Raw genomic sequence first — 18,089 nt, forward strand, 5'->3', positions numbered from 1 at the left:
ACATCTCAATTCAGCAACCAAGTTTTACAACTGCTATTCCTACCAATCAAATGGTGATGCACCAAGGTCGCAATTCTTATGAGTTTTAACATATTAAGAGTACATTATTTACCTAAGACTGAAGGACTGTGCCTCTTACCTTACTTAAAAAAAAAAAAAAAAGATAGCCACATCAATTTAACTCCATATATATATGATGCTACCTATTCAATTTATTAAAAATTAAAATAAACATAATAATCAAACTAATGCTCCAAACTTACGCTATTCATGTGGAAGACACTACAAGAAGACACCATAGAGACTGCCTTGCAATAAGAAGTACAAATTCCTTCTATAGAGATGGAGAAATAAAAGGAAGGACAAATCTAGTTGTCTAAAAGACAATTCACTGTACACATTTTATTTACAGTTTTGTACACTGTCTTAATATGAATGGGACCGCTTTTCTACTTGAGCCATTTTTTAACCAAAGCAAAATAACCTAAGTATAACAAAGTGTTAAAATACAGCATAAAGATACAAAAACAGACATACTAATTCTAATTAGGAATGTAATTATGATGTTACATTTTTTATAATCCACAATTATGTTTAGGAAATCACACAAACATAGATCACTGATTTGAATGAAATGCATAAATTTGTAGCAAAGCTTTGTAGTTACAAAAAAACAAAAAAATTACCAAAGAATGCACAAAATTAATGTTTATTCCACCTTTGTGTCATATTCCTGGATCCTTCACCAATGTTACATGAGGAGAAAAACAAAAGCAAAACAAATGAAAAACTGAAATCAGAATCACTAATGTTATCAAGTAGGGAAACAAATAAATTAAAATCTAGCAGCCATCAGCAAGAGTACAGCACAGACAATGCTGTAAAAAGAAACAAAGAAAATTGTTAGAAAACTGTATGCATCATACTCTTTCAAACCAGCAAAATATGCTCCTGCATACAATGGAACAGAATCGTTCTCTTGTAAGGTATAGAAATGCAAATTCTTTTCTTTAATATTGTAGATGGGTCAAATGTGTGTGTAATCGTTAATTCTTTTAAGCTATTACAGAGTGGGCCAGGAACACATTTATGGATTCTGGGGACGATGTGTACTGTAATTCTTTGATTGGGATAGTGGACACTCTAGCCAAAATCAAAAAAAAAAAAAATGAACACAGAAGTACAAGACAAAGGCGAATGAGACTTCTCTTATATCTTAGCAACATTTAGATGGAAATCAAATTTAAATGCAGTCCACTCTGCTTTTGAAGAGGCTTTGGTTCAGCTCCCAAATCTCGATTGCTTGACGCAGTCTCCTATGAGAATACTCAGAAGGTGTCTTCTTAAACAACAAACCTATTTTTAGTGGTGGAGCCGCTCTTAGTAGCTGTGTCTGCATGGGACTGATAACCAATCACTATCTTTGGAGGAAGTCCTAACCTTTCCTTGTATACCCTCCTAGAAAATGAAAAAGAAGAAAAGTAGCCATTAATTTTTATTCAAACATACACCCCAAATCCAGTATTATTATTCTTTACATTAAAAAATAATACCTAGAGAGTGAAATAGGAAATTGCACACCTTTTTCCTTTTAGCAAAATTTACTCTTCATTTTCACAACAATCTTGGTTAATCACTTAACCAATATTTGAGAGTCTACTATGTATCAGGTACTGTGATAATTATCAGTAAATTAATAATAAGCAAAGCAAGGACAGTCTCTAGGCTCATGGTGTTTATAGTTTAGAGTACTTGATTATTTACAAACAAATAATCACAAATACAAATGGTGGAGCTGTACCACATGCATAATTAATGTATTCAAAATCAATTACACGCACGTTTTAATTTTCTGATCTAAAATGCTTCAATTATATTTTACATATAAACCTTAATAAATATTGTATGTTACTGCAATTACATTTACCTTACCTATTACCGACAAGAATGCACACACAAAAATTAAACACTGTGAAGGTGATTTATGATATTTTCAGGATAATTTAGAACATAACATGATTTCTGCCTTATATATTAACTCTACAACCTAATTTTCAAATAAGATGTGACTCTATTTTAAGAACAAATATGATGAGTATCAAAGACGGTAAGCACAGGGGCTGTGATATTATTAACAAGGAGGATCTAATCTCCTCTTTGAAAACAGAGAAATCTCTCCTTTTAAAAACTCATGAGGTCAAAGTATAATGCTAAGAGAATGAAGCACATCTGAAGGCCGAGGAACAAAAATAAGGCTGTGTGGCTACAGCTCACAAAAATGGTAAATATGAGAGATAAGGCTGACAAGGTAAAACTGGGGACAGATCGTCATACGATCTTGTGAGAACATCATAGGTCAAGTTAGGAATCCGGTATCTGAGAAAAAATAGCAAAATTTTAAAAATAGGCACCAAAATGAAACAAAAATAAAGAGATATACATTTTCATGGAGCTAAATACTGTAGCAGTATGATACCAGGAAATTTTATTCATATTCTACCCTTCAGAAGACTTTACTACCTTCCTTCGAATAGGGTATTTAAAAATAATTTTATAACTAAAATTATAACTATCATCAGATTTATATTAGGATATAATGTATTACTCTCGATTATACTTAATCACTAAAAATGCCAGAAAGAGCACTGAGCCATGCAACTTAAAAGGGTGAAAAAAAATTTTTCCTTGAAAAAGTGAGGCCAAAAGTTTTATAGAGATTTCAAAAATGTTTAATATTGACACAAATAAAAAACTTTCTGAGGAAAGAAGTTCATACTTAGTTTCTTTAACACATTTTCAAAGAAAGAGGAGACCCCCACAGTCAGTAAGTTTTAAGGCTGACAGAAAGATCACGAATATGGTGACAAATCAACAATCAACCTTCTCTTACAAGAAACCCCGTGGAGAATGAAACCTGGAAAATCCCCACATCTTTTAATCCAGAAAGGAATTATGTTCACAGGAGAATTCATAATGTTTGAAAAATCAACATGCAAAGAGGCAAACCAAACATATTGTGACTTATGACTGGTACTTAATTTTAACACAAAATTTAAAGTCCAATTTCACTAATTTAAGTATAGTAAAAAGAAAATCCTAGTTAACACTGACTGACATTTGCGGGGGGTGGGGGAGATGCGGGGGTGGGGACAACAGGCAACTTTTGCAAATAGTAATATTTGCCAAAAAAAAGTTTTAAAATTTATACATGTGGGTTTTAAATATGGACAAAACCAAGCTACTGTCACTTTAACTTCAATGAAAATTTTACGCAAGTGTACACATGTGTGCAAAATATACATATACTATTTGCCAATATTCACCAAATTATTGAGTATTATACATTAGCATTATGGTTTTAAAGTAAGGCAAAAAAGACATATTCTCATATGCTAAATAATAAAATGCTACATGCTAAAATAGTGATTATATACCCCATTGCTAGGAAAAAGAAATTTTACGGAAGTGAAAAAAATATGAATAAGACACTGAATACCAATGCACAGCAGTTCAAGATTATAAAAGTGTTCATGAAAACAAGGAAAATAATGGTCTACATAAATACTTTTTATTTAAAAAGTACTTCTGCTTTTAGTTACCTATTTTAAAAGAAGCACACAAAAAGCAAAACTTACCCTATATGTGTAACAGCTTCTCTGTTTTCACATTCAGTAGTCCATATTGCTATTTTATCACCTTTAGCTCTAACATTAACCACAGCTCCACATACATCATCACTGTAGTCATCAAAAGATTCTCCAATAAGGCACAGCAGCTTAAAAGAATAAACCCAAATCTCAAATTACATTCAATAGATGATAAACAGCTTATTAAGCTGCAAATGTCTCAAGTATTTGTATATACACAAAACTGAAAAAGTTTTAAAATCAAGAGTCGACTTTCTGGGGCTCCTGCGAAAGTAGATATAGCGGAGCGGCCGCCGCAGGGTCCGGAGGCGGGTAGGGGAACCCACCAGGCCGGAACCTTCTGGAACTCTTTCCTGAGGGAATCGTGACGAAGATGTGGACCAGTGGATTTGAAAGCTATAGCAGTTCCTCTTTTGGGGGAGCCGGAGGCTACACACAGTCCCCTGGGGGCTTTGGATCACCGACACCTTCCCAGGCCGAAAAGAAATCTAGAGCCCGAGCTCAGCATATTGTACCCTGTACCATATCTCAGCTGCTTTCTGATACTCTGGTTGATGAAGTGTTCAAAATTGGAAATGTTGAGATTTCACAGGTCACTACTGTGGGGATAATCAGAAATGCAGAGAAGGCTGCAACCAACATTGTTTACAAAATAGATGACATGACGGCTGCACCCATGGATGTTCACCAGTGGGTTGACACAGATGATGCCAGCAGTGAAAACACTGTGGTTCCTCCAGAAACATATGTGAAAGTGGCTGGTCATCTGAGATCTTTTCAGAACAAGAAAAGTCTGGTAGCCTTTAAGATCATGCCCCTGGAGGATATGAATGAGTTCACCACACATATTCTGGAAGTAGTCAATGCACACATGATGCTGAGCAAGTCTAACAGCCAGCCCTCAGCAGGGAGAGCACCTATCAGCAATCCAGGAATGGGTGAAGCTGGGAACTTTGGTGGGAATAGCTTCATGCCAGCAAATGGCCTCACTGTGGCCCAGAACCAGGTACTGAATTTGATTAAGGCTTGCCCAAGGCCTGAAGGATTGAACTTTCAGGATCTCAAGAATCAGCTCCAACACATGACCGTAGCCTCAATCAAGCAAGCTGTGGATTTTCTAAGCAACGAGGGACACATCTATTCCACTGTGGATGATGATCATTTTAAATCCACAGACACAGAATAACTGGATCTAATTGGGTACCCGAGATATTTTCCAGCTGGACTTTTTATGCAATCTCTTGTCTCCAGCTGTGCATATATTTGGCAGGTTGACTTCTAGGAAGCAGGTTTCATCTATAAAAGGTTTCAACTGACATCCTTTTGAAACTTACTACTGTTCTGTGTTTTTGAAGCTCAGAGGGATATGGGCAACTGACAGGGATGTAAACCAGTGCGGAATTTCTTAAAGAAGTTACAAATTAGTTAGTTACAATATCAGGATAAATGGAATTGGAAGAGGGATGCTACCAAGAGGGTTGGGCGGTATTACTTGAATAATTACGCAGGAGTTTTTATTCCTAAATTGTTTCCTGTTAAGAGTAGGACTAGGGCCTGTCAGCAGAGAGCTAGCCATGAAGCCCACTAACCTCTGCCTGTTTTTGTTCCCCACTTTGGTTATGTGTTGTTACTTCCAGAATTGCACTTTCTTTCACTTTGTCATAACTGCTGCCCAAAGTGTGTTTTTATAAGCATGGGGTTCTAGAATGGTGGTTTCCTGGGGCAGAGTAAGATATGTATTTTGTACAAAATAAGCACATTCATATGTTTAATAAAAGTTCTATTGCAAAAAAAAAAAAAAAAAGTCGACTTTCTGAATGCCTAAATTATATTTATAGATATATAGTTTTTTGTCCTGGCCTTTAAAAAATTTGTTAATTTGATTCTTTAATACCAAGAACATGATCAGTTTTGTTAACTTTTTTAGCAAATTCGGCAACTGATGTCAGGGCACATAAAAGGTGAATTATTTTATTAATATTCACTTTGCTCTGCTACTGCTTATACTTGCCAGCAAACAAATATTAATGGAATAACTGAAAAAGCTGTTTAATTATCTCTTGTTCTTGTTGTTTTTCATGAACATTTTCTAACTTTTAAAAAAACTGTGGTAAATACATGACATAAAATTTACCATATTAACCATTTTTAAGTGTACGGTTCAGTGGCATTAAGTATATTCACAATGTACCAACAATCTCCAGAACTTTTGTCATCCTGCAAAACTGAAATCACTTTTTAATGCAGAATTCTAATTACTGATAATCTCTCCCAAAATCAAAATTAAGTTTCTTTTTTTAAAAACTTATTTATTTATTTGGTTGCACCAGGTCTTAGTTGCGGCCGGCGGGCTCCTTAGTTGCAGTTCTCGGGCTCCCTAGTTGCAGCTCGCCAGCTCCTTAGTTGCGGCATGTGGGCTCCTTAGTTGCGGCCAGTGGGCTCCTTAGTTGCGGCATATGAACTCTTAGCTGCGGCATGCATGTGGGAACTAGTTCCCTGAGCAGGTATCGAATCCGGGCCCCCTGCATTGGGAGCCAGGAGTCTTAACCACTGCATCGCCAGGGAATTCCCGCAAAATTAAGTTTCTTCTTTAAAAAGCCATTCACTGAAATATTTATTATTGCTCAACTTAGTAAGGGCTAACTATAAACCAGACACTGTCAAGTGATAGGGATACAAAAGAGACTATAATCCCTGCTCCTAAAAGCTTGGGGTTTGAAAACTTTCACTAGAGAAAATGCCTATTATCTCATATTTAATAAATGTCGTATGAAGCCAAAAGTTCCAAGTTACATCACAACATATAAGCTGAATGATATCAAGCTACAATTTCACTGTTTCCTTCATTGATCTAAAAAGTTTAGTATACAGAGCAATACTCTAAGAGGATTGTAAAAAAACTTACATCATACAAAATGTGAGAGGTTCTATAATTTTGAACTTAATGAAATGACCAAGATGACCTTATTCTGGAAGGTGAGTCAACTGCCAATCACTTTCTGGATGTGTAATATGTGGTAGGGAGTTTCACTGTACTAGTATGTAAGAAGTATACAAGATTCACAGGACAGAACAAAACTAAGTGCTGGCTTAGCTAGAGTGGGAATCCTTATCTCGTCTTGAATTAAGTAACCAATGTAAAATGTAACATAAGTTAAGTTTAAGTATTCCAAAACAGCTTTATAATTTTAAAACCTTACTGTCTCTAGCCAAAAGCGATCGAGGTCACTTCGTCTCTGCTGTTTGTTCAATGTAATTAGCCATCGTCCTCCTCGTTTGTTTTTCTCATCTTCCCACATAGGCTCAATACCATCCTACAAGGTTAGGGAGACAACACTATGAGACAATATTGTTACTTTAACTTGAGATCATCACTAGAAACAGCAAGCAACAACCCTATTAACTATTCACTTTATATCCATAAAACTGTTAATTGATGTAGTGGGGAAAAAAGCACACAAGACTTAAAGCAAAATTAGAGTCCTGACTTGGGCACTTGTTAACTATCAAACCTTGGGTTTCGCTTAATTTGGAGGCTCTAAAACATTCTGAGTAACAGATACCTTTGAGAAGCTGTATACATTTCTATACCTAGAAAATATATACAAAACTTACACAATTTCAGAGAGCTAATGACTGTCCCACCCACTACCAGCTGACAAAACTCATAAATATCTCAAGGACCCACACACTCCAGGCTAAGAATTCCTGACAAACTCTGGACTTCAGTCTACTCAAATATATAAAGAAGAAACGGACTGGATGATCTATTTGGATGATCAAAGTTCTCCTCAAAATCAATCACAGGATGTGCCCATACAGTCTGACTCTCACTTAATTTCAATAACTGGGTTGGCCAAAAGGTTCATTTGGTTTTTTTCCGTAAGATGGATCTAGTAGCACTCAGTTGTCTTTAACTTCATTCAAAACAATTTCGTTAGATTGTATGTGACAGCTGTCATATCAGCGTGCATTTAAAAAAAGACTTATCAGAATTGGTGAATTTTCATGTAGCCACTTTAATATTGAAGATGGAAGAAAAAAAGCAACATTTTCGGCTTTATTATTTCAAGAAAGGTAAAAATGCAACTGAAATGCAAAAAAAAGATTTGTGCAGTGTATGGAGAAGGCGCTGTGACTGATCGAACGTGTCTAAAGTGGTTTGCAAAGTTTTGTGCTGGAGATTTCTCACTGGACGATGCTGCACGGTCAGGCAGACCAGTTGAAGTCGATAGCAATCAAATCGAGACATAAACTGAGAACAATCAACGTAATACCACACAGGAGAGAGCCAACATACTCAAAATATCAAAATCAAGCGCTGACAATCATTTACACCAGCTTGGTTATATGAATCGCTTTGATGTTTAGGTTCCACATAAGTTAAAAAAACCTTCTTGAACGTATTCAAGCATGCAATTCTCTACTTAAACGTAATGAAAACGTTCCATTTTTAAAACAAGTTTTGACAGGTGATGAAAAGTGGATACTGCACAATAATGTGGAACGGGAGAGATCCTGGGCAAGCTGAATGAACCACCACCAACCACACCAAAGGCTGAATACGTTGTTCAATAAAGTTCTTGGAGAAAATGAAAAACATGCCTTGAGTAAATACAATTAGAGAAGAAAAACAAAAACAATTAGAGAAGAAAAACACTAGACGTTCTGATGAAGGGCAAAACAGAACACCGTTAATTTAACTAGACAACTAGACCTATGAATTACGGGGCTTCAAATGTAGTTCTATTACTTTAAAACATGTCTTAACTAAATTAAATGTGTCTTTTATTTTTACTTAAAAAAATGTGTCTTTTATTTTTACCAAAAAGGCACTTTTTGGCCAACCCAATATTTATACTAAAATAGGGCAAAATATATTTATGCTAAAACCTGGTAAAGCTAATTTAATTATTCTCCAAGCATCACAACATTAACTATTCCTAAGTTTATGGCAAGATTTTTTAATGAATACCTGAATGGTCCAGTCTTATAATAAATATATGAAATCACCAATTAAACATACCTTAAAAAGTGAGTAGTCACAGCCAGGCATTAAATTACTAGACAACTGGATATGGTTGTACAGACTAGGTAAAAGAAAAGAACAATTATAAACGTAGCATATGTAATGCAAAGTTTAGGTGCGTACATATACGTTCAGAGAATATGATAAAAATAAGATGAAAACTCATGTTTACTTCCCACCCCCATGAAGTCAATTTCTGAAATGGACCAAACAGATCTTAGTAACAGCTTCAAGAGTCAACATCTGATGATTTTCAAGAAAATATTTCTAATAATTTTATTCTAACAATTTTGATGTATTAGTTAACTGAATACATACATATATATGTATATACAAGAAACTGAAAAGAGAGGTATGAAGTGGCTTTAAGTAGATGAAAGAATCCGTGAGGCTAATGAGCAGTTTTAAACACACAAAAAGACAAATCAAGAGAAAGCAAGACAAACTCCCTGACCATCAGGATTGCATGACTAAAATAAGTCAACATTATTATCCTTGAAAGTATCCAAGAGCGGAACAGATCAATGGTTCCCAAACACCACACACCATTACTAGTTTAAGTCAGCATAATAATCTTTTGGGGAGCTTTTAAAAACAAAACAGGACGTCCCTGGTGGTGCAGTGGTTAAGAATCTACCTGCCAATGCAGGGGACACAGGTTCGAGCCCTGGCCCGGGAAGATCCCACATGCCACGGAGCAATTAAGCCCGTGTGCCACAACTACTGAGCCCGTGTGCCACAACTACTGAAGGCCGCCTGTCTAGAGCCCATGCTCCGCAACAAGAGAAGCCTCTGCAATAAGAAGCCCACGCACCGCAACTGAGAGTAGGCCCCGCTCACCGCAATTAGAGAAAGCCCACACACAGCAAGACCCAACGCAGCCAAAAATAAATAAATTTATTAAAATAGCAACCAAAAAAATATAAAAAACAGTTCCTTACCCTACTTCTTGAGATTTTAATTCCTTAAATATAGGATGGAACCATAGAATCTGTATTTTTAAACTACTTCCCAAATAGTAATATCTAACTAAGGATAATAACACCACCCATGGTCACTAGTCATATAGCTAAGATCATCACTTCTGTATAAAATATTGGAGACAGGCAAAGCATTCTTACTCTGTTGCCAGTTTTATAACAATTTTGCTGTGATAGACTTCAGGAGATCAAATGATCTAGGCTTCTACCTTCAAGCTAGTGAAATATCTAAATTAAATTTTAAAAAATTTCTTAAACAATGTTTTCAATTAAAAGTGACCACTCAAAGTGGTCTCAATATACAGTTTTCTCTTATTCTATGCTTCGTTTTCAGCGATTCAAATGCATACTAAATGCCTAATATGGGCAAAGCACTAGAAATATACAGAAAATTGTTTCTGCCCTGGAGGAAGTATACATTACATGCATGAATTTTCTAATCACAATCTGTTAGTCTTTGTGCTACACTCAGGGAGTTAACATTAAAACATAAGAATCACATCACTGGTATGATCCAAAATACACCAGCTGAACAAATTAGAATACTTAGATAACTGCTAGGTAATTTACAGCTCTTAAAAATGTTTTTAACAAGTTGTATCTTTCATGTTCTCAAATAGTTTCTCCCCATACATTTTTCAAGCAAATAAGACATACTAAATCAACTTTGTTTTTAAAGAATCAATATTCCCAAACCTCCTGAAAAGAACTTTATCATTTTAAATTATATTTTGAAGTCATGCAAAGATTTAAGACCCTGAAATCTTAACTTTTTCCTAAATCTGAAACAAAATCTCAAAAATATTTCAACTATTCTTCTTGATGTTGATCACGAAGTATAATGAAATTAATAAACTATCATCAGAGATATTGTCATTCTTTGACAAACCCTGAATTATGAGCAGTTCAGCCTTTGAAATCTTGGAATCTCTATCACAGGAAACCCAGATATTATACTGGAAAGAATCTGCAGAAATGAGGGCCTAAGAAAGCTCTGGAATACCTAAGAATAGGGCAAATGTATGTAGGCAACCAAGAAAGGGGACAAGCTCCTAAAAGTTGTTGGAAGTTCTAGGAACAATAAAGGATTCTCAACGAAAGAGATCTCAGGACAAAGAATAGAGAACAGGCAGAGCTAAAAGACGACAAGACGGAAGCTTTCTAAAACTGATGAGGAATAATCACCAATTCAAACAGTTGTGAGAAGATGGACAAACAAAAAGGTGAATATTAACTGTTCACACCTTACCCTTCATTTTGTGAATGCAACTTAAAATGAAAAATTACACAACTAATAAGACAACAAACATCCTAAAATGAATGGTTACTTACGCCCAAAAGTCTTCAACAGTATCAAACTTAGAGATCAGCCGAAGGTTTGCTTGCCAAGTTTTGCTTTTATCATTTTTAAAAAACCAGAGTGCCCATCTAAAAACAGAAAGTCAGTGTCAAAAAAAAAAAAAAAAAAAAGAGGTAGCTTTACATCCATGTTCAAAGCAGCATTATTCACAACAGCCAAAAGGGGGAAGTGTCTATTGTCAGATGAATGAACAAAATGTATTGTGGAATATTAAACAGCCTTAAAAAGGAAGGAAAATGAAATGAGTCCATCAAAGAAGACAAATACTGTATGCTCCACTTGTATGAGGCACCCAGAGTAGTAAAGTAGAATGGTGGTTGCCAGGGGCTAAAAGGGAAGGGGAATGGAGAGTTGTTGTTTAATGGGTAGAGAGTTTAAGTTTTTCTGCAAGATAAAGAGAGTTCGGGGAGATTGGTTGCACAACAATGGGGGTGTACTTAACACTATTGAACTGTACATTTAAAAATGGTTAAGATAGTAAATTTATATATGTGTTTTACCACAATTAAAAATAAATAAAGTAAATAAAAACTTTATTTATAGTAGCAAATGAGTAGTTTTCTCTATTTCTTTCATTTAAAAAGTATATATTTTGGGAGTTCCCTGGTGGCCTAGTGGTTAGGATTTGGGGCTTTGGGGAACTGAGATCCTGCAAGCTGTGTGGTGTGGCTAAAAAATAAATAAATAGATAAATAAAATGAAAAGTATGTGTTTTGTACCTACTATGTAACAGATTCTCTGCTATACTTAGAGATCCACTGAGGCTCATCCCACAGAGAGTTCACAGAAATGTTGTACAGAGACAATTACAATGTCCTAAGTGCTATGATAGAGATAATTAAGCAGTTATTTAAGAAAAACAGACCAGGAGCACTTAACTGGAAAGGAAAGTGGGGAAGAGGGAAGCTGAATTTACAGAGAAACAAGAGGAGAGAAATGAGAGCACTAGGAATGGGGGGGGGGGGCGGGGAACTCATACAAAATGGGAATATAATAAAGGGATTCATTGAGTAATGCTACCACAGATATATTCTGAAATAATGCATACCAGTTTCTATGTATCTGTATATACTTTGTCTAAAAAAGTTTTATTCTAATACTTTGAAGGCAAACTCATGTCACATAAAAGTTACACTTAAGTATTATCATCCCAGTATGATTCATCTTTAGTAAAATTGTATTTTCTGAATTACTATACCACTTCTAAGGGAATTTCACTTACTCATTGATAAAAATGTTGTCTGAAGACAGGTTTCCAAGTGGACATATATTTCATAACTTTATGATTAATGCTTGATAATCTCAGACATAAAAATGAGATGCATTTCAGCACCTACTTGATAATTTGTATTTGCCAACCCACTATCAAGGAAAAAAAATTTTTTTAAAAAGCAAAGGCAGAAAAACTATTAAACATACACACACTGTGTCAAGTATTGTACTCTGGATTTCTAAAATTAATTCAGTCTTTCCTCAAAAATTTAAAAATGGAACTACCACTGGATCCAGCAATTCCACTTCTGGGCATTTATCAGAAGAAAATGAAAAGGCTAACTTGAAAACGATATGTGCAGCCCCATGATAAGCAAAGACACGGAAGCAACTTAAATGTCCATCAAGGCATGAATAAGGAAAATATGGTGTATATATATATACATTTTCAATGGATTATTCAGTCATAAAAATGAAGGAAATCTTGCTGTTTGCAACATGGATGGACCCTGAGGACTTTGTGCTAAGTTAAATAAATCAGACACTAGACAGGAAAAACAAATACTGTATGATCTTGCTGATATGTGCAATCTTAAAAAAAAACTTAAAAAAAACAAACTACCCCCCAAAAAACCACCCCAAGCTCACTGATACAGAGAAGAGATTGGTGGTTCCCAGAGGCATAAGGGTGGGGGAATGCATGAAGCGGGTCAAATGTATACACACTTCCAGTTGTAAAATAAGTAAGTCATGGGGATGTAAAGTACAACATGGTGATAATACTGCATTGCAAATTTGAAAGTTGCTAAGGGACTAAATCTTAAAAGTTCTCAACACAAGAAAAAAAAAATTATAAATATGTATTGTGATGGATGTTGACTTACTGTGATCATTTCACAATACATACAAATATTAAATCATGTACATCTGAAACTGTTACACCTCAATTAAAAATAATAATAATAAAATTTAATTCCATCTTTAAAAAAAAAACTGCATTCAGCCATTAAACATATAAAGATATATCCTAAGAAAATAATTGGATTAACTAAGCAAAAATGTTTGTACAGGAATATTCTTAATTTTGGAAAATTTTGGAAACATCTTAAGTGCCTACCAACAGTTCTCAAAATGTGGTTTACAGGTCCCTAGGGGATCCTAAGGCCCTTTCAAGGAGCGCTGATGAGTAAAAACTATTTCATAAAAATGCTAAGACATTTTATTTTTCACTGTGTTGATATTTGCACTGATGATGCAAAAGCAACGGTTGGTAAACCCACCGGTGCCGTACATAGCAAGAATTATACAGTGGCACCAATTTGTACAAGTAGTCACTGTATCCTTTATTATCACCAACTCTCACAGTAATAATGTCAGTTTCAGTTAAGAATGCCACTGAATGGAAACCAGCAGTAAAAACTACTGGTTTCGTTAAATTTCAATCTGTGTACATGTCTCTTTCTGCACAAAAAATATTTCTGCATACCAAATATCAATACAATGCTTAGGCAGTTGAGTTGTGAGGTGAACTAGTTACTTTTTTCAAAGAGCACCACTTTTACTTGGAAGAAGATTGGCTGATCAACCATGACTATTTCTTGAAAAATGAACAGATTGAGCCAGCTGCTAAAATTTGAGCTTTCAGGAGAAAATCAGAATTTTGGAAAGCCTGCATGTGTCACTATGAGCTTAACAACTTAATAAAACTTGATGATATTTCTGATGAGTTTAGGTAGTGATAATAATTAATGTTATTGTTTTGATATCATATAATGAAAAGTGCCAATATTTGGAAGATGTGAAAACTCACTGAACCAATATTTTCCAAATGACCAGTGGTGTGCATGGGTGAAGGATACATTCCAAATGCAAGAGAGACCAATGGATTTTAATGTAACAGAGTAGAAAAAGTTCTTGGATATGGTTTCAGATTCTACAATGCAGCTAACATGTAAGAAACCTAGCATCAAAGGAAGGAGATAGTCATAATTATTTTAAAAGGCTATTAAAATTTCTCCTCCCTTTTCCAACCATGTACCTGTCTGAGGCCGTATTTTATTCTCATACTTTCTCTGAAACAACTTATCTCTAAAGACAATGCAGAAGCAACTATGAAAATCCAGCTGACTTCTATTAAGTCAGGCACTTAAAAAGATTTACAAAAATACTTCCCACTGTGTATTTTTTATGTATCCTTCCCACTACGTATTTTTTATTTTGAATAAATTTTTTTCATAAAAATTATTTAATTAACATGCAATGGGTTAAGTACATATATAATTTTACATTTTTAAACGTTTATTTTCTAATATAGCAAATGAAAATAGATAAAAATCTACATAACCAAAGCACTGTGGAATCCTCAATAATTTTTAAGAATGTAAAGGGGTCCTGAGCCCAAAGAAGTAAAATTTAAATAAAATATAATATATATAATATAATAAATGCAAGAGACTGCTAGGCAGCTATTAAATAGGATAATTGTGTGAGTAAAATTCTCCTAAGACTGACATGAAACCCAGAAACCATGGAAGAAAGCTGGTATTTGATTACATGAAAATCAAAAACCTCTAAAATAACATAACTCCTTAGACAATGTTAAAAGACAAATGATTTGGAAATGCATTTTCAACCTAATCCCCCCTGGAATAGGTCAACATCCTTAATACACAATGCTTGGAAATAAATGAGAAGAAAACCCCAAAGAAAATAACAGATAAAAGAACTGAACAGACTGCTCACAGGTAAAAACACAAATAAGCGATTGTTTTCAACAAAAATGTTTTGAAATTTCAATAAAAGAAATGTAAATTTAAAACAATAAGACACTGTCTTCACAAATCAGACTAGAACCAATCTGACAGGCAATTAAATTTAAAAGATTGATGGTGTTGGCAAGGATGTAGAAACCAGTAACTCTTAAACTGTTAAGAGTCTAAGCTGATAAAGGAGGATAATTTGGCAATATCTACAAAGGTAGTTAAAGGGTAGTCTTTAACCTAAGAACTCTGAAATTTTACCCTAGATATATTCACACAAGTGCAAAAAAATATATAAGGACGTATACGTTATAGCGCTGTTTGTAAATAGAAAAAAATTCTATATACACATTAATGTAAGCCTGATAAAATGCATGACTATATATTCATTTAATACAAGGCAGTGGTTTAAAATAATGAGTCAAAACCTGCATATACAAACAAAAAAACTCAACAGTATGGCCATCTATATAAAAAAAGTATATATGCATATTGAAAGGTTTTGGAAACATACAAACCAAATTTTTAACACTGACTATTCTGGGGAATGGAGAAAAGCAAAATGGGGAAGAAGGTATCAGAAAAAAGCGGAGAACTTTTACTTTATATACTTTGTACCCCAATGATTTAATCTTTCTTATAATAATTATAGTGGTTTTTTAAAAAAGAAAATATAATTCTGCAATATTTACAAGAAGTAAATAATGAAGAAACTACCAACATTGGAACCAAAAATGTCTTAAAATAGTTTTCCATATGATACTATTTTACACAAGAAATAGAACTGATAAGAGAAATTGAAATCCTCACAAACTTCATTTTAGGATTTAATCAGTTTGTTCACTGATAGGACAGGAATCTCTTCTCAGATTTCACTTAAGCTATGAGGGATACATGCCTTGATTATTTCTCCCCACAAAACAGCAATACTAAGAACTGTGTTCACAGTCAGAAGACAGAGCTAGCTTTTTATATACCACTGAAAAGATGAAAAAAAATACTTTAAAAGTTTTGGTACTGCTGCTAGGTTAGCTAAATGAAATTGCCACTAATCAACTGTTCAACTATTACCTTTGGCACAATGCTTTCCTGAGGAAGAATTTTTACCCTTTATGGACTATTTGACCTTTGACATCTCACTCACGAGCTGACAATTCCCAATGTCTAGAGAACTGCTGAACCACAGGTCTCCTATGAAAAAACTACTGAATGTGTTTGGACTATTATTTCAATAGGTCTACCATGATAACGAAGAAATGATAAAAAAATAAAGGGACATAAAAGGACAACACATTTTTCAGATAAATGAAACTAAATTATAGACAGTCTCGTGGGATCTTTAAAGTAAAGAGAGTAAAAGGCCTGGGAGTGGGTGGAATGAAAGGAACTGAAGATCCTCAGAAGTTAATTCCTTTAATGAAAGGAATTAAAGATCCTCAAAAGTTCATTCCAATTTACTTTCCTCCAGATTCTTACAATGTTTCTGAGTTGCCATTTTCTTCCCACCATCAGCTCTCAGTGAATCTGTGTTAATTTTCATCATGTAAGCCAGAAAGACAATTAAGTAAAAACACAAACATACTGGGAAGTGGTAGGGTAGAGATAGGAAAAACCATATACTGAACTATTAAACTACTACACAGTAACTATGAAAACTTAACTCATCCTAAACTCTCCTCTTTTCCTCACCTAACTTCTCTTAAATACAACCAACCAATCTCCAGACTCCACATCCCCTAGCTCTCTTTTCTCCTTCACAGACCCACTTCAAATTGCCTATTCCTGCTCTATACATTTGTATACTTTCTATTCACTCTTCAAACTATGCCAATCTTTTTCCATCACCTGCTCTACTAAACTTTCTCCAATGTTAGCAAGGACTTATTGTTCAATCCAATGAACATTTGACCTTTCTGTGGCAAATATGCTTATCTTGTCCTTAAAATAAACCATCTGCTAGGTTTCCACGACCAAGCACTCTTTCCTAGTTTATACAGTTTATATGTCTATACCCTTCAAAGGCATTCTTTTTTTTTTAAATTTTACTGAAGTACAGTTGATTTACAATGTTGTGTTAATTTCTGCTGTACAGCAAAGTGACTCAGTTATACATATACATATATTCTTTTTCATATTCTTTTCCATTATGGTTTATCACAGGATATTGAATATAGTTCCCTGTGCTATACAGTAGGACCTTGCTGTTTATCCATTCTAGACACACCAGTTTACATCTGCTAATCCCAAATTCCCAGCCCATCCCTCCCCCACACCCCTCCCACTTGGCAACCACAAGACTGTTCTCTTCATAGGCATTCTTACTCAAAAAAATCCCCTATGTGCTAATATTCCAAGCCTCTGTTGTGGGAACTCACTTACTACTGTGGTTTCAATTACCATCAATTACCAATGAATTTCAAACCACTCTTTCAAAATTCTACTATCTGAGCTCAAGATTCACACATAAAACTGTTTGCTAGACATGGGGCATCCAAATGAAAACGGAATCCTTCACCTATCTAAAACTAGTCTCATCTAACTTTTCCCTCCAAACCTGTCCCATCCACCATTTACCTTGCTGCCTAAGTCAGAACACCTATGTGTCAGAAAGCTTACCTGTTCTGTAAAGGATGTTTAATATAGTGTTCTGGGTTAGCAACCTCCTGATTAGATTCTGTTTTCTCTTCTTCTGTAGGTGGGGGATTAGGAGTAGGGGTGGTTTCCTAGTGGAAAATAATTAAACATTATGAACTTCTTAACATGAAATAACATTAAGAAATTTCTTTATTTTTAAATTTTTATTGCAATATAGTTAATTCACAATGCTGTGAAAAATTAATTCCTATGACAGCAATACTCTAAATAAATTTGAACCAATATTGTCCACATTTTTTTTAAGGAGAATGAATTAACAGGAGAAGCACTGGATAAAATAGACCACAGATCAAACTCTAAGCACCAGACTCTTCATTCTAGCATCTCTTCATTATGAACAAAAGGTTTCTCAAATTTAAAAACATAATAATAATAATTTTGTATATTCTTATCTTCCACTTACACATTTTAATATAAGATTGTTAGAGACCATGGAAAAAAGTTGGG

General features: G+C 34.6%; 2 protein-coding genes across 3 annotated transcripts in view; one reads left to right on the forward strand and one right to left on the reverse strand.

Annotated features, from left to right (window-relative positions):
* Positions 1-372: 372 nt before the first annotated feature.
* EIF4E (eukaryotic translation initiation factor 4E) overlaps positions 373-18,089 on the reverse strand; it is a 47,158-nt gene continuing 29,441 nt past the window's right edge. For both annotated transcript variants that reach the window (XM_036852642.1, XM_036852640.1), the window contains exons 2-7: positions 17,604-17,710; positions 10,989-11,084; positions 8,674-8,737; positions 6,848-6,961; positions 3,636-3,775; positions 373-1,458 (exon numbers count right to left, since the gene is read on the reverse strand). In XM_036852642.1, the coding sequence (XP_036708537.1) occupies positions 1,344-1,458; positions 3,636-3,775; positions 6,848-6,961; positions 8,674-8,737; positions 10,989-11,084; positions 17,604-17,710 (636 nt within the window). In that variant the 3' untranslated portion in view covers positions 373-1,343. The remainder of the gene's footprint in view (positions 1,459-3,635; positions 3,776-6,847; positions 6,962-8,673; positions 8,738-10,988; positions 11,085-17,603; positions 17,711-18,089) is intronic.
* On the forward strand, positions 3,927-5,015 carry LOC118895493 (replication protein A 32 kDa subunit-like). Its single transcript, XM_036852639.1, has one exon. The coding sequence runs from the start codon at positions 4,021-4,023 to the stop codon at positions 4,831-4,833; it is 813 nt and encodes a 270-aa protein (XP_036708534.1). The 5' UTR covers positions 3,927-4,020; the 3' UTR covers positions 4,834-5,015.

The sequence above is a fragment of the Balaenoptera musculus genome, chromosome 5 (genome assembly GCF_009873245.2).
Source record: "Balaenoptera musculus isolate JJ_BM4_2016_0621 chromosome 5, mBalMus1.pri.v3, whole genome shotgun sequence".
NCBI lineage: Eukaryota > Metazoa > Chordata > Mammalia > Artiodactyla > Balaenopteridae > Balaenoptera > Balaenoptera musculus.

Bases quoted from the DNA above. Each gene is read 5' to 3' on its own strand.
- LOC118895493 (XM_036852639.1), top strand. From the start codon at position 4,021: ATGTGGACCAGTGGATTTGAAAGCTATAGCAGTTCCTCTTTTGGGGGA.